General features: G+C 36.3%; 1 protein-coding gene across 2 annotated transcripts in view; it reads right to left on the bottom strand.

Moving 5' to 3' along the window:
* Window positions 1-23,871, bottom strand: part of micu1 (mitochondrial calcium uptake 1) — a 96,296-nt gene that overhangs the window by 59,496 nt on the left and 12,929 nt on the right. For both annotated transcript variants that reach the window (XM_084093720.1, XM_084093721.1), the window contains exons 2-4: window positions 19,978-20,142; window positions 13,156-13,342; window positions 1,326-1,488 (exon numbers count right to left, since the gene is read on the bottom strand). In XM_084093720.1, coding sequence (XP_083949846.1) covers window positions 1,326-1,488; window positions 13,156-13,342; window positions 19,978-20,141 — 514 coding nt within the window. In that variant the 5' untranslated portion in view covers window position 20,142. The remainder of the gene's footprint in view (window positions 1-1,325; window positions 1,489-13,155; window positions 13,343-19,977; window positions 20,143-23,871) is intronic.

Below are 23,871 nucleotides of genomic sequence, written 5' to 3'. Positions count from 1 at the left end.
GCCCATTTGGCACTAAGGGGCCTAAAGTGTGCCAAGAAAACATCCCCCACACCATTACACCACCACCACCAGCCTGCACAGTGGTAACAAGGCATGATGGATCCATGTTCTCATTCTGTTTACGCCAAATTCTGACTCTACCATCTGAATGTCTCAACAGAAATCGAGACTCATCAGACCAGGCAACATTTTTCCAGTCTTTAACTGTCCAATTTTGGTGAGCTCGTGCAAATTGTAGCCTCTTTTTCCTATTTGTAGTGGAGATGAGTGGTACCCGGTGGGGTCTTCTGCTGTTGTAGCCAATCCGCCTCAAGGTTGTGCGTGTTGTGGCTTCACAAATGCTTTGCTGCATACCTCGGTTGTAACGAGTGGTTATTTCAGTCAAAGTTGCTCTTCTATCAGCTTGAATCAGTCGGCCCATTCTCCTCTGACCTCTAGCATCAACAAGGCATTTTCCACAGGACTGCCGCATACTGGATGTTTTTCCCTTTTCACACCATTCTTTGTAAACCCTAGAAATGGTTGTGCGTGAAAATCCCAGTAACTGAGCAGATTGTGAAATACTCAGACCGGCCCGTCTGGCACCAACAACCATGCCACGCTCAAAATTGCTTAAATCACCTTTCTTTCCCATTCTGACATTCAGTTTGGAGTTCAGGAGATTGTCTTGACCAGGACCACACCCCTAAATGCATTGAAGCAACTGCCATGTGATTGGTTGATTAGATAATTGCATTAATGAGAAATTGAACAGGTGTTCCTAATAATCCTTTAGGCGAGTGTATATTTATTTATTTATTTATTTGTTTGTACAAATACATGGGATATGTATTCCCTTTTTTGGGTGATTTAAATATTTAGGCAATAATTGATCATAACGAGTTATGATTATATATATTATTTTTTTATATATATTAAAATATAAAAAATAAAAAATATTAAAAAAAAATATATATATATAATCATAACTCGTGTATATATATATATATATTTTTTTTTTTTTTTTTTTTTGAGCTAATTTGCTATAGACAAAATCAAAACGCATCATCAGAAAGCATCAATTTTGGTCAAAGATTTTGGCCCTTCAAAACTGCTTTAGCCAAAACTGAAAATTCATTTTCAGCTGAATAAATTTCAGTGCTTCACAGCTCAAAATAACTTTAATTAATAATAAAAGATTCTCTGTTGTTTGACTGTTGAACTTCTTTTCAATTCTGTAAATCCTTCTTCCTGTCATTCCAGTTCAACATCCTTTCTGATGTGGTCAATTACAATATCCAATTCAGAATTTTGCCCAACCCTGGTCAAGAAAGACTGAAACTCACTCTCTGGCTGTTTCTCATTGGGTGTGATGGAGCGCACAAAGTCCTGTGGCGTCATGTACACCTCGGCATCTCCGTGCTCACTGATGATCTTCAGGGTGGCAAAGTAGCGAAATATCTTGTCTGGGGTGGAGTAAGCTCTGATCCGGTTCTCATACTCCATCACCTGTATCAAACAAACAGAAAATCACACTTAGCAAACACAGACAATATCAATTCTGGGAACTACTTAATTTTTTCCTTTTTATTTTTCTACTAAATAAACTACATTTTTTCCAGGGTGACAGCATTTCAGGTGTTTTAATAGTAACATGCTATTTTATCCAAGTAGCTTTATGGCACAACCAAATGCTATATTGCTATTTTCATCACACCGTATTGTTGTGCTGCGTTTACCCTAAGATGTCCAGTCTCTCTCGTATAGGATTGGAATGATTCATAATAATGAATGAATTTGAATCAATGAATTGCTGCTGTGGCTTGACAATTGTCAAGATAAAGCAAAAACAGACAATATTGTGTCTAAAATGTAAGTAATTTAATATTAACTTCTTGTTTACTGAATTGTTGTATAGTCAATTTCACATTTTCAACCTTGCTGATATTCGGGAAAACAGCATTTTTGCTCATGTGATATTGCTTGACTATAAATATAAACAAGAAAATGCACCCATAAATGTGAAAATGATCCACACTCATGGGTCTATATAGGCAATAGTATGCATTTTTGAGGAATGTATAGGTGTGCATGCAGCATGGGGCCACAAAGAGTTAAAGCCCCAGGGCCTCTGATTGAGTTAATGCAGCCCTGTTGTTTTCGGTGCGAGGGCGGGACAACTTGTCACTCACAAGATCACAGCAATAGCAAACCACAACGATCCAATGTTATGAGTTATGAGTCAAAAACAGCCTAAAAGTAATTCATAGCCTGAAGCGACATGGCATACATAACTGAAAAATCATCCATTGCAGGTTGGCTATTGAACAAAGTAAAACTGTAAAGAAGAAAAAGAAAAAAAAGAAGAAAAAAAAGAAAAAGCAGCGTTTCCACCGCAGGAACTTTCCCCAGGAACTAGGGACTTTGGGGTGTTACTCCGTGTGTTTCGACCGCAGGAAACATGGTCTAAACGAAGTTCCGGGTAAAAATATCCCGCTCAGAAAGTCTCTGCTTGCGAGGTAGAACTTTTGCAGAGTTCCTGGGACAAATTGTTTCGGGTAATTTCGGTGGAAACGCGGCTTAAGTAATTTAAAATGTGTATAAATATTTCAGATACATAAACTGGACATTTTCAGACTACAGCTGTGAATTTATTAACAGCGTAACGTGATCAACCACCTTGGACAGACTGACAAATTGAATTGAACGGATTGCTGTGGACTGTGGGCTTATTATCAATGATATGAAACATAATATATTTATCTCTAATGCCACTTTTGTGTGATGTCTATTAAATGATTTTTTGGCCTTAATACTGTGATTAAACTATCGTAATTTGGGGATATTTATTCAGCATATCATGTAACTCATTCCATTAAAATGTTTAATTGATTGACAGCCATTAATGGAGACAAATTAACTGTTAAATAAGAGCAATTACTGCAGTTTGTGTCTCTTAGTGTGATGGATATGTCTGTATTTTTTATCAAAGTTCATCAAAATAAATAGTAATAGAGGTAAGTTTTATCATTCTCATCCAGCCTTTGTTGATGTTTCCTTTTCCTCTATCTGGCCATCTTTAGCAAATGCCCATTTTGCGACTCATTATGTAGCCTACTGTATGCTAATTTACGTAATTTCTATGCTAATTGATTGTCAGTTTGCATGCTGCTATTAGACAAGAGAAGTGATTGTAATTGCAAGATGAAATGATGAGGTTTTGGAGTTCAGGATCCTGCCTGAATGCATGATGTGCAGTAAGTGATGTTTGTAATGTGAAACTGTACTTGTCAAACACTGAGATTCAAGAGGTCACTGCGCACTACAGCTTATTTTTAACTTTAGATTTTGATGCATAGATTTTGCACCATAAGTATTGTATTTTTAACACGCCATGTCAAGCTAAAAATATTAAAATTTCAAGTTCTAAAAACACATTCAGAGACCTTTGCCTTTATTCAGTGGCACTCAGTTTTGCTGTGACCACACTCCATTATAAAGGTTGAGTGAAGTTGACTTTCTTATTTCTGTGAAACAAAAAAGATATTTAGAAAAATTGTGGAAAATTGAAACAATTTTGGTTGTTTTTTCATATAATAAAATTTAAAGGGGTCCAATGGTGTTTTGGAGCCCATTGACTTTCATTACAAAAATAGTCAAAACATTCCCAAAATATATTCTGTATTCCATAGAAAAAAAGTAATACAGGTTTGGAATGGCATACAGGGCTCTTTTCAAATTTGACGTGTATTCATATTCATAGACAAAAAAACAAGAAATGCACTGACTGAATTATTATGACAAAGTCTGCAAAGCAGCTCTAAGGTGATTTACAAAAAAAACTTTAAAAAAACTAAAACCTGAACTACACTTTCCTGTTGCTGCCTTGCAAGTACTGATATTCCCTTCAGAAAATGCAAATGTAGTTTTTCTTTTAAAGTGATCTTGATACTTGGTTCTGAAATATTAAAAGTTCAAGTTGGCATAAGAAAATTTAATTTAATATCATAAAATAAACCCTCTTCCAGCACGTGAGCGATTGCTGTGTGACCATCTGTCTTGCACATAAGAAGCTCTAACAATAAAAGAAAAAGCTGCAAACTGATCCAGGCAGAAATTGAAGGCGGCGGTTCAGATGTCTGTGATAATAATAATAGGACAATGCATGTTGTCTTTTTAATGAGAGCAACTGCAGACAACGTTCACAAAGGTCACTCTATGCATCACTAACTGCCATCTCCATGACATCGTTCATACAGAAAGAGGCTTGTTTTGTGTATGTGTTTGTGTTTGTGTGTGTGTGTGTGTGTGTGTGTGTGTATGCGTGTGTGTGTGTGTACAGGTTTGGCTATACTTCTGAGGGCCAAATGTCCTCATTTATCTATTGAAACATGACTGACTATCGAGGAGATTTTACTGGTCCTGGCACCAACAGTGGGCTGGCAGTGATTCCAGCTGACATTGGCACACCAAGAAAGGGTGGAGACAAAGTACACACAAGTACCAAAGCAAGGACATACCTAGAGGCATACATCACACACACATACACAAAAGAAACACTTTCCTTGATCTATTTGAGAGCTCACTGTGCTATAAAACACTGTCTGTCTCAAACCTATGCCTTGCTAAGGAAACGGAATCACGTAAGTGATTGCAAACCCTCTACAAAAGAAGCAACATAATGCGTCATCCAAATAGTATTAAGTGCCAAGGATACATGTGTTGCGGTTTTAAAAAAATTGGTTAAAACAAGGTATCTTAGGAGCATAATTATGGAGGCTGTAGGGCACTGCTAAACAGCAGTAGAACTAACAATAAAATGCTGTCAAACTTCATGCCGTTTCTGGTTGTGTAGCACCCGCTGCTCTGCAGTTCCTTCTGAACGATTCCAACATAAGAAACAAACGGCTGAAGTTTATTTTTTACAAGTTTCGTGATCATTTTAGTCTGATTATTTTATGAATCTGTGATGATGTAATACTACCATTGTAAAGAGGAATTATTATTTGGATGGCAACTTGCAAGAGCTGTTCCTCATTTCATATGCAAAAAGGGAATTTACTGTACATATAAGTCTTAAAGTGTATAGCAGAAGGGTGCAAAATGGTCTTGTAAAACTCAACTATGTTTTTGTTATGGTGTATTTTATAAATATAATTTATAGCACCCCCTATATGATACCCCTGCATAATTCCTTCTTCACACACAGACACTATCCTTTATTTATTTTAATTAATTTATTCATGATATATTTTAAATTCATTATGTGGTTGTTTTTTTTTGTGTGTGTTTTTTTCCTTTGCTGTTTTGTTGTTTTTGCACTGTGGGACGAGAAACTAGAGAAAAACATTTCACAACATTACATCACATGCAAAAATAAAGAACCTTGAACTCTATATTTATACAACCCCTCTAAAAATGTGATCCTGTGGTCCTCTGCATAATCAGAAAAACTCAAATGTGTAATTTAAACACCACACGCCAAGTTTTCTTGACCTATTGCATATCTAACAGATGCCCCTGAAACAACCTCCTGACATTGGAGTCAATGTTGCTGTGTCAGGCAGGCCAGATCCTCAAAGAAACAGAGTAATGTTTTGATAGAACCACAGAAACACAATGTAATTTCGGGAGAATCAATCTAAGATTGGTTTACTGAACGCCATCTATGAATATTTGGATAAAAACACTATAGCCTTTCATAATGTTAACATAATGTGATACAACTTGAAAAAGGCATGCATTTGAATGCATTAATCTCCATTATTATTTTTCTGTCTGTTAATGGAGGGCCACGGTCCAAACTTTAATTAGGACAAAGGAAAATATCCATTATAGAAAACTCTCATTAAAAATCAATTCAGCTAAAGATTAAAAGTTAATCTCAAACAAAGCATCAAACTTGAGAAGACTTTAAATCTGTGCAGAATGCGACGAGACATCCATTATCAGCAAAAATCTAGATACGCGGACTAAATGGATCGATGCTCCTTCGGAAAGACATGGTTCTACTTTGAAACTGATTCAAACAAGATGGGAGTTTTGAGTGAGACGTATTTTGAGACAGGGATGAGATAGAATGATTGGCACCCGTCAAAAAGCATTTGCTTATTAGTTTCTTCTTATAATATTCCAATTTCGGAGTGCTTTAAGAAGATTACCAATATGACACTTTAAAATGAATCGGATTTTGATGGGAACACTCAAAATGACCCAGATAAGTCTGAAAACACACCAAAACACAACACAAAGCGCATGTCAAAAAATAAACAGAGGTCCTCATTTATGAAATAAGCATGAAATTAATTTCAGCAGAAATCACGCATTAAAACTATTATAACAATTTGTTTTAAGGGGTGGGCAGTTTGAACAAAATCTTAGTATTAATGTATTTATGTTGGAATTAAAAAAATGTATAATATTCCATACATTTTTATGAGTGGTCAGCCTCCTTATACTCTCTTTGCACCTGTGCAAATATGGCTACGACTAGGGCTGTGTGATTAATCGTAATAAAATTGTGATGTGAGCATGTGCGATTTCTAAACCTCTTAGTGTGTAAATCTAGTGCGAGTACAGACCAGAGCTGGTTTACTGTTACGACTTGGAAGAAAGCACAGAAACAGGTAAGGTAAAATCGGGGCATAAAAAGGACTTGGCCAACAAACGAAAAAAACAATAAAAAATCTAAATCCATGGTTTGGGAATATTTTGAATACAGGAGAGAATATGTATCATAGAGCAAGTACATTTGCAAGACCTGTCAAACTATAGCTGTGGCAAAACAGAGTAGGGGCCATTAACACAGAAAGTGTTTTTGCAGTTAAAAACACAAGATACATGTCTAGAAATGAGCTTTTTAAAAGTTGAACTTGTTTTTACCTTGAGCACCGCATAGGATACAGTGTCATGCGTGAGATGTGCAATGGTAAAAGACGTATGTCTAGTGTGTGTTTACTTAGAAAAACAATAGGCACATTTCGTACCAGGGGCCGGATTCACGAAAATCTTCTTAAAAAAGAAGTTAAGTAAATTCTTAAGATAAATTCTAAGAAGTTTGTAAGAATGTTTGTAAGAAGGACCAGCTGACCTTCACAGATCACATTTCAAAGACAGCTCGATCATGCAGGTTTGCACTGAACAACATCAGAAAGATCAGGCCTTTCCTAACTGGCATGCAACACAACTTCTCGTCCAGGCCCTGGTCATATCTAGGCTTGATTACTGCAATGCTCTTCTGGCTGGACTTCCATCATGTGCAACTAAACCTCTACAAATGATTCAGAATGCTGCAGCTCGTCTCGTCTTCAACGAGCCAAAAAGGGCCCACGTCACTCCTCTGTTCATCTCTCTGCACTGGCTACCTCTCGCTGCTCGCATCAAGTTCAAGGCATTGACGCTTGCTTACAGATCTATCACAGGCTCAGCTCCCTCCTACTTTCACTCACTCCTACAAGTCTACATCCCTACCAGAAGCCTACGATCGGTCAATGAGCGACGTCTCGTGGTTCCATCACAGAAAGCCACAAAATCACTTTCCAGAACATTCTCATTCACAGTTCCATGCTGGTGGAACGCTCTCCCCACCCTCATCCGGAATGCAGAATCCCTGACAACATTCAAAAGACAACTGAAAACTCATCTCTTCCGTGAGCACTTAAACTCATTTAAAAAAAAATAATAATAATTTCCTATAATCCTCCCTTATTGGGCTTATGCTACTCTGAACAATGCCTGAATGCATTGCGTTGTTTTTTCCTCTTCACGATGACTCGCTTAACTTAGTCGTAAATTGTAAGTCGCTTTGACAAAAGCATCTGCTAAATGACTAAATGTAAATGTAAAATGTTCCTAAGTGCAATTCTTAAAAAAATCCTAAGTTCTCAAATATTTTCTTAAGAAAATGACAGGCTTTGGTGTTATTTGATTGAAAAAGGCTTATTGCTGAAGACTCGCTGACTGAAAAACACTTCAACGCCCGTCTTTTTGCACTGCCTGCGGATTACTGTAGATCATAATAAGTGTGCAGACTATTTTCGTCGCGACTGGTTTCGCAGGAGGCAAAGTGTTTTTAATGCACCAAGTCAAGTTAAAATAGTTATTCTATAAGAGCCTGTCTCAAGGAGATGCTATTATAAGGAGATAATATTATATTAAGCTAGCTAGTGTTATTGTAATGCTTAATATTTGAAACAAATTCATTAAACATTTGGTCATTGAAGACAGGTTGGAGGTTATCCTAACTTTAAGAAGTTATTTACGATGATTTTTAAGAACATTCTTTTCGGGAATATGAATACTTCTTAAATTTTATCCTAAGAACAATCTTAAGAAATAAAGATAAGAACATTCTTAAGAAAAGTTTTAGGGAATACAAAATATTATCTTTTTTTCTTTTTCTTAAAGTGTCATGAACACACATCAGTTTAACACAGAAAGAGCATAGTTATGTTTTTGTCCATTGTTCTTTGAATTTTCTGTGTATCTACTCCTGTGTATCAGAATAATTCATCGTGTCATTGCGTTCATGATCAGATGTATCAGTATGAGTGTATCAATGTCCTCATTTGCACATACATTTCATTTAAAGACAACGTTATTAAATATATGTGCATACACTGTGCTGCTGGTTCATGTTTAGAACACTAGAGTATATAAAATATGTCCATTAAAACTTGAAACATGCTTACTCGAGTCCATGTGTGCTATGATCCGCGTTGCAAGCGTTGTTAAACTCATCGCTGCGTTCCGCGCAGAAACCGCTCTCATGCACGCTCCTGCATGTTGTTACATAGGCCTACTAAATATTGTTAGTCATATTTTCGTTGTGTTGGTAGTCAAACTCCAGCTCTGACAGTATTGTGGGGAAAATTTTCAGTGATGTGCAGCCTGTACATATCTGTTCACATCTCAAAAAACTTTTGGGGGGTTTCATGGCCATTTAAGTAAAAAAATATAAAGAAACTGGCAGTTAAGAAGAATTTTATATATTTAATTTTAAGAATGTTTTGTGAATACCGACCCCAGGTGAACAAAAATCGATAATAGAGGCATATTTGCGAACTGCACAACATACGAAAAGTGTTCGAAAAGGCATAAAGAAATAGCCGACGCCGTCACGTTTGATTTATTCAAAGATATGCTGCCGCAAATATCGTCAATAAAGCCGGCTTTCAAAAATTATACAGACAAGTATGTGTGTGAGGAAATATCGTTTCAAAATTGTGCTTAAAATCGAAACCGCGCTTATCGCACTTCCTTAGTTACGATGGTAATCGCACAACTCTACCACTACACATTTCTGCTGTTGCACATGTTTATACACCTCCTAGTCCACAAATGATCTACACAGTTTTGTTTGCATTTCATGAATGAGGCCTATTGGTTGGAGAAGTGGCCTGGAGGGCAGAGCTCGCGTAAACGGAGACAGCCATTTAATGTACCCTGCTACGTGATGAATGGCCTCATCCATCAAAGGCAGAGCTCCACCATCCTACAACAAATCAACTTCGCTTTTAATGTGCTGCTGGTTTGATGTATGCGGTTTATTTTAATACTGCATCCATATGTCAGAGAATATCTACATTCTCTCCCTTTTTCTCGGCTTGTGAAGATTAGGTTCTAAACAAAAAGGTCTGAACCACTTCTGCCGCGCCTCGCTATTTTAGGACGCAGGGTAGCAAAAATAAATCATCCTGACAAATTCTCTCCTTTTTTAAAGAACACATACACACAAAAAACACAAGACATCGCCGAAGTAGCCATGTTGAGAAATTCAATCATTGAACAGCCATGATCCAACAAAGATGTGTAAAAGCCAAAGCTAATTGTGGTGATGAATAGATCCATCTTCAGCAGGGCCTACATAGTGCTTTACAGCATACGGCACAATCAAAATCAAAATCAAATAAAAACATTAAACGTTTAGCAAACACAAATAAAAGTGGTGCCACTGGACAGTTCTGATTGTTCGAGGGGGTTCCTCTCTGACTGTGACAGTGTCCTCCAGTACAGCATCTGTTTAAAGTAAGCAATAAGGTACGAGAGGCTGTGCTGTATCGTGAATAAGTCACGGCTGAAGGGTGTTGTTAGGCACGACGCAATGCGGAGTACCTTATTGCTTTTATAAAACGGTTACCACACAATACAAACATTAAAGCCGAAAAATATGTATCTATGCAACTTTCATGAAGTAAAATCACTAAAAGCCTTCCTTCCGCTGGAAAAAATAGTCCCTGACCGTAAACAGCAACAGAAGTTACATACATTAGATGGCGGCAGAGACTGTCTTTATGAGTGAGTCAGTCAGTAGAGAAGACTTTTATATTGAAAGGACTACGGAGAAGGAAGACGCAACTGACAGATGACTATAAGGCAAGGGAAAACCCCTTAACTGTTAAAAGGACAAGATATCGCAGGGGACATTCAAACGATTTTTTTATTCTGAATATAGGACTGACCTGAAGGAAAATGCTATATCTACTGTAAATGCAGGTACACTCGCTTACTCGATCTCTCACGATACTCTACTATAGCTTCAATGGACAATATCAATGAGATCAAACATGTGTTTAAGTTGCTAAGAGTGGTTGCTAGGGATGTTGTGTAGTGATACATAGAACCGTTGGGTGAAGCGGTCATAGCCGTGTTTTATCGTGAATACTGACGTAAAGCTATTGACCGATCAGAATCAAGGATTGGAACTAACCATTTTATAAGGGAATATGTTGTACAATCTTGTAGTATCCACTTATGAAGTCAAATATTCTTGTACCAAGAACTGTTATATAAACAGGATTGCTATTTTTCTGTCATCATTTCCTCACCTTCATTTGGTTCCAAACCTATTAAACTTTCATTACTTTTCAAAAAACAAATGAAGATATTTTTAATGAAACATGAGAGATTTTTGTACCTCCACTCCATTTACCCAAATTGTTCATGCTTCAAAAACTTGCAGCAAACATAATCTATATGAATCGAGTGGTTTAATCGAAGTATTTTGAAAGGTTATGATCTCTTTAAATAATGAAAAGACTTAGTTTAGGATTGTATTCAATATAAACAGTGATCAATGCACATAAATAGAGCACATAAAATATGATCAATGGAATCTCAACCGTACTTGCGTGACACACAAGATTTAACCTACTGTAAATGGTTCTTGTGGAAGCTCAAACATGCTTGTGCAACATGCGAGAACAATCCTCGCTGGTTCTCAGCATCATTTTTTGGTGAACTATCCCTTTAAGACTTTTTTTAGTCAGCATGAAACAAAAGTTCTAAGTGAAACGACTTCTTGAATGAGAAAATAAATGTAGTGTGGGACTTGATTTTGTCCATCAGGAATTGATTGGATTTTTGGAACGTTATGGTTTGCTATAGATTGCATCAATCGGGTTCCAGGAGCAAATTATCCAAAGGGAAATAGATTTTTAGCAATAATTTAAAGACAGCCCTACTGTGAGCTACGAGGTTGTTAAACAACAGTATTTGTTTCTGTTGAAGCCGCCAGCCTGCATTATTTCAACTTAGATTTAAAATAATCGTGTTTCACAGCTGAATTCATGGTGAAAAACTACATTACCCATGATGCCATAAAGAAAAATCCACCAATCAGAGAGTCAGAACAAGCAAATCAAGTCAAAAGCGCAATTGACGAAATCAAGTCAGTCTATTTGATTATATGAATATTTTGCAATAAACGTAATATATTGTTTAAATATATATTAATTTGGTCATGCTGTTCGCAATGCTTCATGGGATTGTAGTTCCTTCCCTCACTAAAGCTGTTAAGTACACAGTCTGGTACCTTTGAATTGTAGTGACATTTTCCAATACTTTTTTGATTAAAATCAAAGTTTGTAATGTTAATATTCACCTCGCAGCTGGTTGGCCTGGTTCATGGCTAATAACACTTTAACAAAAACTTATTTGAATGGAAAAAAATACTTCCGGAACCAACGGCGCTGAAAAAGTGGACGGGCGGTGTTTCACTCTACTGCTGTGACCTCATGTGAGTGACAGGTTGCCCTGCCAATAAATATGTCATCAGAGACGAGAAAAGATCCTGCCGCGAGGGAGACAGGAAGTTATTCTGATAAAAGATTATGAAGGCACATTAAAAAACATTTATCATAAAAATGGTAATATTCCATAATAAATAAGAATTGTCCATTTTGATTTCAAGGTGACTTTTACAACCCTCCACATTGCGAGTACATCACTTGCATATACAACTTAATTTGTGCTAGGCAACTAAATAATATCTGTTATTAGCCATTAGCTAATAAACTTTTAGATTTCACTTGCCAGTGATTGAGTTAGAAACTAAGAATAAGTTAAGAACATATTTATTTTCATGGTGTGTTATACCATGTTATGTGTTATACCATGGTGTGTTATACCGCTTTCCACTAGAACTCTCTAACTGATCTTTTTATAGAAAAGAATGTGTAAGCTTGTTTATGAGGCCTTAGAAACAGGTGTTCTAAATTTGAATTAGGTTGGAAAACAGCGAATTGGACCACAGTGTTCCCTCGCATTTACGGCGCACTATTCCTCTATTGATATCAACGGATTCACAACGTTCTCTGATGGACATGGACTGTAATCTATTGTGATAGATTGTTCTATTGTGATAGCTCTTCCTCACCGTCACTTTGCTTATGATATCACATAAAATATATATTTGTAAAAGACACAAGCTGTGTGTGTGTGTGTGTGTGTGTGTGTGAAGTCTGGCAATATTGAATACTGTCAAACTCTATTAGGAAAAGTATTTTTTGTGCCCCCTTCAAAGGAAACAAATCAACTACTGAGAAAAACAACTGTTATTTATTTCCCTATTTTCTCTTATCATTTCTCCTCTTTCCCTTTAATCAGTAAATCCCACACTTGCCTGTCCCAGATGCTGCTTTAATAATCACATTTCCCCCACAGTTAAAGTCAGCTGCAATTCATTAACTCTGCTATTGTCGCTCTGCCACATTCCCACTGCTGGCATTTCGGATGAAACCCGGTTGATTTTATGACTGTGGATTTGCATGTTTATTAGACGTGATGGCTTCACATTTCATCTGCACATGGTGTAGTCAGACGGATCATCAGATAATGACTGGATGACACTGACCTCATCATGATGCGATTAAGAGGATGTGCACGTGCATTGATCACCTTGCGGTCACGGAAGCCGACTCTCTGTTTCTTTTTCTTCCCATCCGATCCCGCCTCGTCTTCCTCCTCCCCGCCACTGGACTCGAGAGCGCCGTCTGACACCTCCTCCTGCACCACATCATTCAGAGGCTCCTCCTCCTGCATCTGCTCCTCATGCTTCACTGAAGACGCTGCTTCAGCATATGCTCTGCCGGGCAGGAGAGAGTATGCACATCAGTCACACTGAAAATATACAGTAGTAATACTGTACATCTTAAATAGTCTCTTGCGCACATTAAGGCTGCATTTATTTGATAAAAAATACAGTCAAAACTGCAATATTGTGAAATATTTTTAAGTTTTCTATTTCAAAAAGTTATTTATTACTGTGATGCAAAGCTGAATTTTTTAGCATCATTGCTCAATTTTTCAGTATCACATGATAATCAGAAATCATAATAATATGATGATTTGCTGCTCAAGAATAATTTATTACGGTACTATTATCAGTGTTGAAATTATCAATAATGATGTTATCAATGTTTTTGCTGCTTAATCTTTTTGTGGATACACTACTATTCAAAAGTTTGGGATTTTATAAAGAAAAAAAGAAAGAAATTGATACTTTTATCCAGCAAGGATTTTCAACAATATATAATAAGAACCATTAATAACAACTGAGCACCAAATCAGCATATAAAAGATTTCTGGAGGAGACTGAAGACTGGAGTACTGATGCTGAAAATTCAAATTAAACTCCATTTAAAAAAATATTCGAATAGAAAGCGGTTATTTTAAATTTTAATAATATTTCACAATATTACTGTTGTTACTGAATTTTGATCAAATAAATGCAGCCTTGGTGAGCATAAAGAGACTTCTTTCAAAAACATTAATCATTCTAAATTATTACAAATTTAACCAGTAGTTTAATCTAGCAAACTGTGCCTTAATCCAAGGCCTTAATCCTTAGTCTAGCAAACTGTCCACAGTTTTTGTCATGTGTCCTCATACCATTCCTTTTAAGCAATCACACTTATACTTTCTGGCAGATATAATAAATAATAAAATATCACTGATTAAACTGAAGCAATTTTGACTTGGGCCAGCTAGCAACAACCCAGAACACCCTAGCAACCACATAGCAATGTGCTAAAAACCACTCTGAACACCTTAGCAACACCCTGACATGATGGTTTTGAGTTCTGCGTAGGTAAACACCTCTCATTTTTTCTTCAAAAATGTAAAAATCTAGTTTACTCAGCATTACACATGGGAACCAATGTTGTCAAGCTGTCTGTGTGTGTATCTCTAGATGTGTGCCTCATACTAAAAGTCATTGAAGAGTGCAAGGAGGTCAATATCTTCAGGACACAAAGCAGTAATTGGAAAAAAGGCCTGCCGTAGTGTTGATGGGACGTGTGTTTGAAGGTGTGTTCAATAACTCAATATAACGTGACACGGGGAAAATGACTGCACAGACTGAGAACTAAAATGCCACCTTGTCCCATAACTCCTTCATTCTATAGATCACGTCCCAGATGCATTTCTCTATTTTGCTGACATATCAGATCCTCTATTCATACACACAGGACCCTGCATTGGACTGGCCTTCACCCAGACTGCAGATGAATCTCTGCAGATATGGGCTCCATAAGGACACTTCTATTACAACACTTTCTCCTATCCCAGTTTAATATAGCTATATGTTAGCCATTCATAGGAAGACTTCTCTAACAACTGGTGAATCTCACTAAATCATGAACATTTTACAGTCATATTTCTCTGGATGCACCACCAAATATTAAAATTATGGTCTATACTGATAAAGTGATGTTATGTCTGATAACTGATTTGGCTAATAATAAAATTCTATTGTAAACTATCTAAAAAAATAAATAAAATAAAAATAAAAAATGCATAAAGGACACTTAAAATAAAATGTATAGTTTTAAGTGCTACAAGTGAATGTAGGAAACACAGCAGTTTGAAAAATGGATACTCGTTTTAAGATCTAGTGTATTTAAGAACAGTGCAATTAAATTATCAATTCTATTAAAGATTAACTTTAATAGGGTCTTATTATGCCCTTTAAGAAGATTTTGGTTTTGGGGTGTACTAGAATATGTTTTCATGCTTGATTGTTCAAAAAACATTATTTTTCACACACTTTACAATATTACAGAACCTCTCTCCCCAGTATGGCTTGAACACACCAATTTCGATTAAGCCCCTCCTTCAGAAATACGAAATGTGCTGTGATTGGTTAGCTGGCCTAGTGTGTTGTGATTGGCACTGCTTAGCGCGTGTTCTGGAAATGTCCCGCCCCTCCATAACTAGGGCTGGGTATCGTTCAAAAAATTTCGATACCAATACCGATACCTTGATTTCGATACCGGTTCCTGAACGATACTTTTTTTCGATACCAATTTTATGAAATCCATTTTAACAAGATTACATAACACATTACCTCAGAAAAACTTTGGTTTTATTTTTTCAGTTTGACTCATGCTCCTTAGTCAGTGCACAAAGGAACAAAAAAAGCACAAAGGAACAAAATATTCCTTATACATATACATAAGGTACAAAATCTTTTTTTATAAAGAGCTCATGCTCACCAAAGCTGAATTTGTTTGATCAAAAATACAGTAAAACTTGTAATATTGTGGAATAGTATTATAATTTAAAATCTTATTTGAATATATTTCAAAATGTAATTTATTCCTGTGTTGTCAAAGCTGAACTTTCAAAATCATTACTTCAGTGTCACATGATCCTTCAGAAATATGAAAACAGTTTTTGGAAACTATGATCAATTTTTTCATGATTCTTTGATGAATAAAAAATTCAAAAGAACAGCATTTATTTGAAACAGAAATCTGTTTTTGTAACATTACACATGTTTTAAGGTCATTTTTGATCACTTTAATGCATCCTTACTGAAAAAAAATTCTGACCAACACATTTTTGAACGGCAGTGTACATTCAGTAGGTCATTATTGCAATATAAACACTGTCAGAGTGATCAACAAGGTATTTCTTCATTTACCAGTCAAAGACGGAGCAACTTTCTGCTCTTATGTTTACTCCATGCACTGTCAAGGGCTTCATCATATCTGTCGCGGTACCGTCTTTGCAGCAATTATTTTACCGCAAATACTGCATTGCGTGCTGTTGGCATCGAGCCTGGAGAAATGTAGCAACACTTTTGATCGACTTTTCCACATCTTTAGGGTATTGTGAGTGTGTGTGCTCGCGTCTCATTGAGTATGTGCGCGAGTTTGTGTGTGTGCGCTCGCGTCTCATATGAGAATGTGCGTGGACAGTTTGTGTGCGCGCGCGCGTCTCATATGAGTATGTGCGCAGAGAGTTCCGCGCGTCTCGTGTGTGTAGAGTTTGCGTGTATGTGCGTGAGCGACTTTAGGCGTATCGTTGTGCATTTTATATGTATTTGTTTGAGCACTGACGTTGACGAGTTAACCCCTTAGGTATCGAAATCTGGTACTGAAAAACAAGTCATTTTTCGATACTCGATAGTATCGAGGCAATTCGGTCGGTACCTAAAAAGTATCGAACTCGGTACCCAGCCCTATCCATAACTTCGAGTTCTTCGCTAGTGTAAATATGAATAAGGATGGCGTCAATTTCAAAACAATTCAAGCTCGATTCAGACCCTGACAATGTTAACGAACAAAGGGACAGTGCAGAATGGATGTCATGCAAAGACTTTGCAAGTACGGATTTCAAAGTGGTATGTTTTTTGTAATTTTCTTATACATTATAGATACAATGTTCACCATTTAATCGTGATATTTGTCGGAAAACTAAGGTAATACAAACAGATAACAAAACCATGGTAAATTTTCCTAAAAAGCGGTGAACAGTCTTACAAAAGTGAGAGCATACAAAAGCAACAGAAAACAAGCTGTTCTCCATAAACTGTGCAGCGCACAGATTAACCCTTTGGTTTTAATGTTCAGTAACAGTGTTTAAAATAAATTCTAACCACTGTCCACTGTTCGTCAGCCAAATGAGTTGAGTTTTAGAAACGATGTGGAAAAAACAGTGTCTCTTTGACATAGTGACACTGTCTTCTCTAATGCAGTTCTCAACCAAGCCTCATTCCCTTTTTTGCGTTCAGACTGAGGTCGCATTGCAAAACATCTGACCTGTATCGAATCTAGTACCACATATGGAAGTGGCCCAAATCAGAATTGAAAAGATCAGATTCCATGTGGTTTGTGCCCTTTCACAGTCTTGAGAAAAACAGACCTGAGTCACGTGAGCAAAAACATGGATTTGGATTTGGGCCACATTTACCTGCAGTCTGAACGTAGCATAAGTTACGTGCTAGTCAGAATCCTAACTCCTGTAACTCCTGTTGTAGATGCACTTTTCCCGTAACAACATTCTGAACGGCAACTAAACCCTAAGAATTCACAACGTTTTATTACAATAGTGTTCTCTATATAACGTTATGTGACAGTCCCAATCATAGTTATTAATAGGGGTGTAACGATACATCATTATATCAAGATACTGCGATATAAACATTTGACGATATGTATTATCCAAGGCTCAGCTTACTGTATTTATAAAGGTATAATTCACCCAAAAATGTAAATTCTGTCATCATGTACTCACCCTCATGCCGTTTAAAACGACAAAAGATTTTCGTTTAACTTCCAAACACAAATGGAGATATTTTTATGAAACCTGAGAGATTTCTGTCCCTCCATTTAAAGTCCATTCCTCTAAAACTTAAAGCAACACTAAGGAACTTTTCCTCTTCGGTCGCCCTACAGGTTGGAAGCGAAATTGTCCATTACCGCTGTCGTAAATAATTTCGCCGCCCGCAGCCTACTGTCGCACTCACGCTCGCTGTTTATCTAGCACAGGCTTTGGAATGAACGATGTCCACAGACAAGGTAGAGTATGTTGCATGATTTCATGAAAGTATGATGTATTGCAACATCAGAAACGAAGAAAAACTAAATAATGACTATTGTAACGCTTGACATAAAGTCAAATTTGTATTTTCTTATGTCTCATTCGAACTACAGAAACACAACCCGGTTTGGCAAACTTGCATAGTGTGGTTATAGCAGATATAGGGCTGCAAAGCGAATCCAGAAGTGCCTTTCACCCTGTTACTACTTGATGAACCACTGATATGATTTTGGAAACAATATTTTAAGGTAAAAAATGTTCCTTAGTGTTGCTTTAAAAGATGAAAAAAAAATGTCAAAACGGTATCGTAAAAATAATCAAATCGAGTGGTCTAATCCAAGTCTTCTGAAGAGAAACAATGGCTTTATATGATGAACAGATTTACAACGCTCATACCGTAGTAAACACGGACGTTATGCTTGCGTGAAGCTTGGAAGCAACATGAGAAAGAGTAAATGCAGAATTACATTTTTTGGATGAACGATCCATTTACAGTTTGGGAATAGTCATTTTGACATGCTTTCTTGCGATTAGAAGTGTGATTGATTGCATTGATCATCTGAGCAGCATATACGCTTCCGGCACTCGTCAATGTGAAAGCGCAAACACTCCTCAAAGTGAAGGACATCATTTAAATCACCATATCACATTTAGTTTTAGTCAAAGCATTTTAGATGGTTTATTCTTATATGAATAGTGCATTAATATTGGGAGAGGCGGAACATAGCAGGCATCGGGAGTCTTGTCAGATCCAACGAATGCCTGAAAGCGCGAGTACTGCGTGAGGAAAAATTACGTTTATGGAATTTCAGTGACATTACTACATTAAACTACTATATATAATGTTGATATAAGTTGGCTTGAGAAAGCCGGACCAAATAGTTTGAAGAAGTTTGAAGAAGTTTTAAAAGCTTTACGTTTAAAGTAGTTTGAAGTTTAAAGTAGTTTGAAGTTTAAAGTATTTGAAGTTTAAAGTAGTTTGAAGTTTAAAGTATTTGAAGTTTAAAGTAGTTTGAAGTTTAAAGTATTTGAAGTTTAAAGTAGTTTGAAGAAGTGATAGATAGATATAGATAGATAGATAGATAGATAGATAGATAGATAGATTTGTTTCAATGAAAGAAAGATTAGTTAGAAAGAAAGAAAGATTAGTTAGAAAAAAAGATAGATAAATAATAGTAAATACATCGACATGCTTTACTTCATAACAAAACCCATACTATATGAGATAAACCAGATATATAGAGATATAGATATATATATGAAGAGTTCAGATGCAAAAGCCTCTAAATGCCATCTGAAATTTTGGCAATGAAAAGTACCTATTAATTGTCATTTAAGTGAAATTACTGAACTTAAATATACGAGCTTGAATAAAATTATCATTCCAGAAGAAATTTTCAGATGGCACTCAGAGGCTTTTGCATCTGAACTCTTCATATATTCACACACACACACAAAAAACATAATATTATAACTTACAATTGCACAAAGGCTGTCAATGCACAAGCAAACTTATAGTTATGAAGGTGTAACTCCGTTGTGGATGCGGTCTTCCCGTAACAATGCACTAAAACACGGGCGTACAAAGAACTCACAACATTCTATTACAGTAGGTTTCTCATTATAATTGTATGTAGCTTATATGCCAGACAAGCACATGTTTCACTCAACTGTATTTTCCTTTTCAAATTGATTCCAATCATATTGATAATTCAAAACCATAATGGCGGACATTGCGCAATTGAAGTGTCTCAGCTGAAGGAAATAACCAATTTTCTTATCGGGTCAATGACGATAACATATATCGGTATGGTGGCCGATATATCGTGCATCCCAACATATCAGTGGACAAGTATATGGTGAGATAGCCTAGGTGTCCACAGTGGTCCATACCTCGTCCACAATAGTCCAGCGCTGGCTGAGATGCCCGTCACCCCCGCCAGGGCGGCCAACATCAGTCTACGCCGCTGATGAGAACGGAAGGCACCGGTATGATGCCTCCTTGACAACTGCACCATCCCGACGGATGCAGCCGTCAGTGCCCGCAAGCGGTACATACTGCAAAAAGATGGAAAGAGAGAGTGATTATTATGCAAATAATACTTTTAATACAGAATGAGAATTACATTCATATGCAAATATCTCCAGGAGTGACACAAATGACACCATTTCAAATATATAATCAGGGCAGTGAACTAGCATTATAAACTATCAAGTTAAATGAAATTCATCCAACGTTGAACAGGCCCATTCCACCTCCCTTTCATCAGGAGATTTGGGCCAATCCTAAATGGCAAGATATAATGTGATTCTGTCTGAAATTAAAACTGTAAATGGGGGTTCTGGATCCTTCCAGAACACAGCATGGATTATGCTGAATCCCTGCACTAGCACATCTCCCACAACCCTGAGTTTGCACTCCCAAAAAACTAATTATCCAGCAGTGCAGGAACAAGCCAGATTTTTAACAATAGACTTAAGAAAGCCATGAAATGAAATGGGGCTTTGAGGCTTTTAGTCCAATGTCTTTTATTTTTGAGGTCATCTTTAAGCTAATGTACTCTTAAAAGTTTACAAAACAAACTTTTATGAGATGCAAGTATATAAAATGTAAATTTTTTGTCGTCTGGGCAAATAATGCAAAAAATTTAAGTGAATGTAAAGTCACATCACATTTGAAGTGATCACCATCAAATTGGTTTTGATGGATCACATCACTTACTTAAGTATTTAAAAGAAAAAAGTAGGGGTGTGACGAGATCTTGTGATGATATTTCTCGTCAAGGTGAAAACCTGTCTCGAGATATCAGCATGAGGGAGTCGAGTTTGTGGCAAAACCTTGCTGTTTGTTTGGGTTTCAAATAACGTGCATTTGGAAAACGCAGAAATTCTGGCATGCTTTATGTTTCATTGCGAAGTGTTGCACTGTTATCATTTTACATGCATGGAGCGCGTCTCAGCAGCTCAGTTTACAGCTTACTTTTTTATTAAGTCCATCTATGCATATGCTGTGAGTCTGGGTTGCTAATAACATTCATTTGGGAACGCAACGTGCAGCATATTTGTAACCCAAACCCTAACACAGGATAATTTAAATAGCCTATGAGAATTGTTGTTCATCGCACCCTAGCTCTGAGTTTGCATGTTCTGTCCAAATGTTCTTTTTCAAGAAATTACAGTGGCTGTTGCATTTCTATCGAGAAGAAGTGGCCAAATATTAAAGATTAAGAGGACATTGGAATTAAATGTTGTTTGGCCTATGTTAAAGGATTTTGGATCAGGCTGTAAAGTGTAACAACAACATTCATCAGGCTGTTGGCACCCTGTGCAAGCATTTGTTATAATTCGTAAAGAAAATACGTTGATTATGTTTATTACATTATGTATTTTAACAGTGTTGTTCAATAAAACCATGTGATTACATGCTTTTGAACCATTTATCATTAGGGACACACCGATATGAACATTTTGGCCGATATGATAACCGATAATTCTCTATATTTGAAAGCTGATAAATCTAAATGCAATTTTTTTTTTTACCATTTATGAGAGTCTGATTACAAAAACTAAATTTTCATCATTAAAAAGCCATGTCCCAAGCACTTCAACATAAATCAAACATATACAGTACAGTAGCCTAGTTTGAAAAAGTTTTAAAATGAATTTTACACTACTATGGCCAACTGTCCTTATCAAAAAAAAAAAAATCTATTGCCTTAAAAATAAATAAAACGATGCCTAAATAATGCAAACAAGTCATTGGACAACATTACTTGCGTATAAAGAATCAAAATGCATCTGCCATAGATAAATAAAATTTAATAGCCTCCGCATTTTTGATTAAATAATAAGAGTGCGATATATTATTAATAATGCATAATTTTTAAAAAAGAAACATCTAAAATGAATATTACCGTTTCAAATAATGGCATTGAGCTGAAGAGCTGAATGAACACCGGGAAACTGATGGGCTTTGTTAGCAGGTTAATTAACTCAACGAAATGCATCATAAATTAGATAAACCAGGTATTTATACAACATAAACATTATATTAGAACTTAATGACACGAATGCACAAGTGAACTTGAAGTAATGTGCTAGTCAGACTGTGTAATCCTGTTGTGGATGTGCTAATCCCGTAACAATGCACTAAAACAACCCAATTCACAGCTCACTCTCTATAATTTTATGTAAATGACAGTCTCAATTATAGTTCTAAATGTTGTGCATTGCTCTTAGAACAGAGTGCACTGCACTACACCAGTAAACTGAAGTGCTTTGTGGATTATTTAACTCAACAAAACGCATGCGATAAATCAGATATTTACACAACATAAACATAATATTACAACTTTAAGATATTGGACCAATAACATTAAAAATGAACATGCATTGACAAATATACAGATATGGTGGCCAAAATATATTATGCATCCCTATTTATTATTGCCTCATTGTTGTTTGTATTTTAAGTAATTTAAAGGAGAACTCCGGTCAATTTTAACATTGAGCTCATTTTTTTGTAAATTTGGAGTGCTGTCAATACAGAGAACAACGACAATAATCGGTGTTGCCTACACCGTGTTATCCTCTTTTTAAAATTTGCACCCTGTTGACTTCAATGGGGCAAGTTTTAAACCTGCTTTTAGCCTCTTAACATCCTTGATGTGTCATTACAAGTGCACAGCCATTGTGAGTGATTTCCTTCAGAGTGAACACGGTGAATCTGACTGCAGTAGATGTGAAAGATATGAATAAAAATGATGTTATTTCAGCCAGCGCACATACCTGTATTTACTTCCTGTTTTCGGTCGAAGTCCATAGTAATCGATTGTCGAGTTCACGCGCGTGATCATAGGTAACTAAACATATGCGCGTGAACTCGACAATCTATTTTTATTACCACAAAATTATCCAATTACTCGATTAATCATCTGATCATCTAACCAACTGATTATACTCAATTAGCAAATTACTCGTTAGTGACAGCACTAGATTAGTTAAAGCATTTCTAAATGTACCTGTATTGTTTTGCATTTTTGATCGTCTCGTCAGCTATAAGTGCATCGTCACACCCCTAGTAAAAAGTAAACTGATGCAGGGAGGAGATCCAGTCAGATGATTAATTCAAATTTTATTTCTTAACAGCAGACAGTCAAATAATAAATGAAGAGTAAAATTAATTAATTCATAATCAGGATTAAAATTTCATAAATGAACAGTTAAAATCACTTCTAATATTTCTAAGTAAAATATAATTAAAACACTCTGAGTATAATATTTTTGCCTAAAGATAAGTTGTTTAAGAGATCTCTTTTTGAAAGGACAGGTTGCGAAGGAGCAAAGTCTGAGTGCAAGGTAAGACTGACCTGTACAGAAACTGATCTATCTATTATATAGTTGCTTATAGGAACAGAACTAAGTTCCTCTTATCATAGTATATCGCATCGAAGCAGACACACAAGACACAAACACATCTAGTTTTCATGTTTTCACACACTGGTGTTAGCCCGTACACTGCAAGATGTTTCGCTAAGATAACATTCGTTTACAACTTTTGTGGCCTGTCTAACGGAAACGCATAGATTTTTGCCCTCATCTAAACAGCAAAAGTTTACCCTAAATCAATCAGCTACATTTGAGGCATAAAGATTAATAAAAGAAAGGCATTAAACATACATTTCAAATGATAATAATGGTAAACATCAAAATTGTAATAATGATTTCTTAAAATATGATGATTATATTTGATTAAATGATATTTAAGACCTAAATGATTAAATGATA

Source organism: Abramis brama, assembly GCF_963993115.1.
Source record: "Abramis brama genome assembly, chromosome: 19".
Lineage (NCBI taxonomy): Eukaryota > Metazoa > Chordata > Actinopteri > Cypriniformes > Leuciscidae > Abramis > Abramis brama.
The sequence above is the reverse complement of the archived record's forward strand: the minus strand, read 5'-3'. Positions and strand labels throughout refer to the sequence as shown.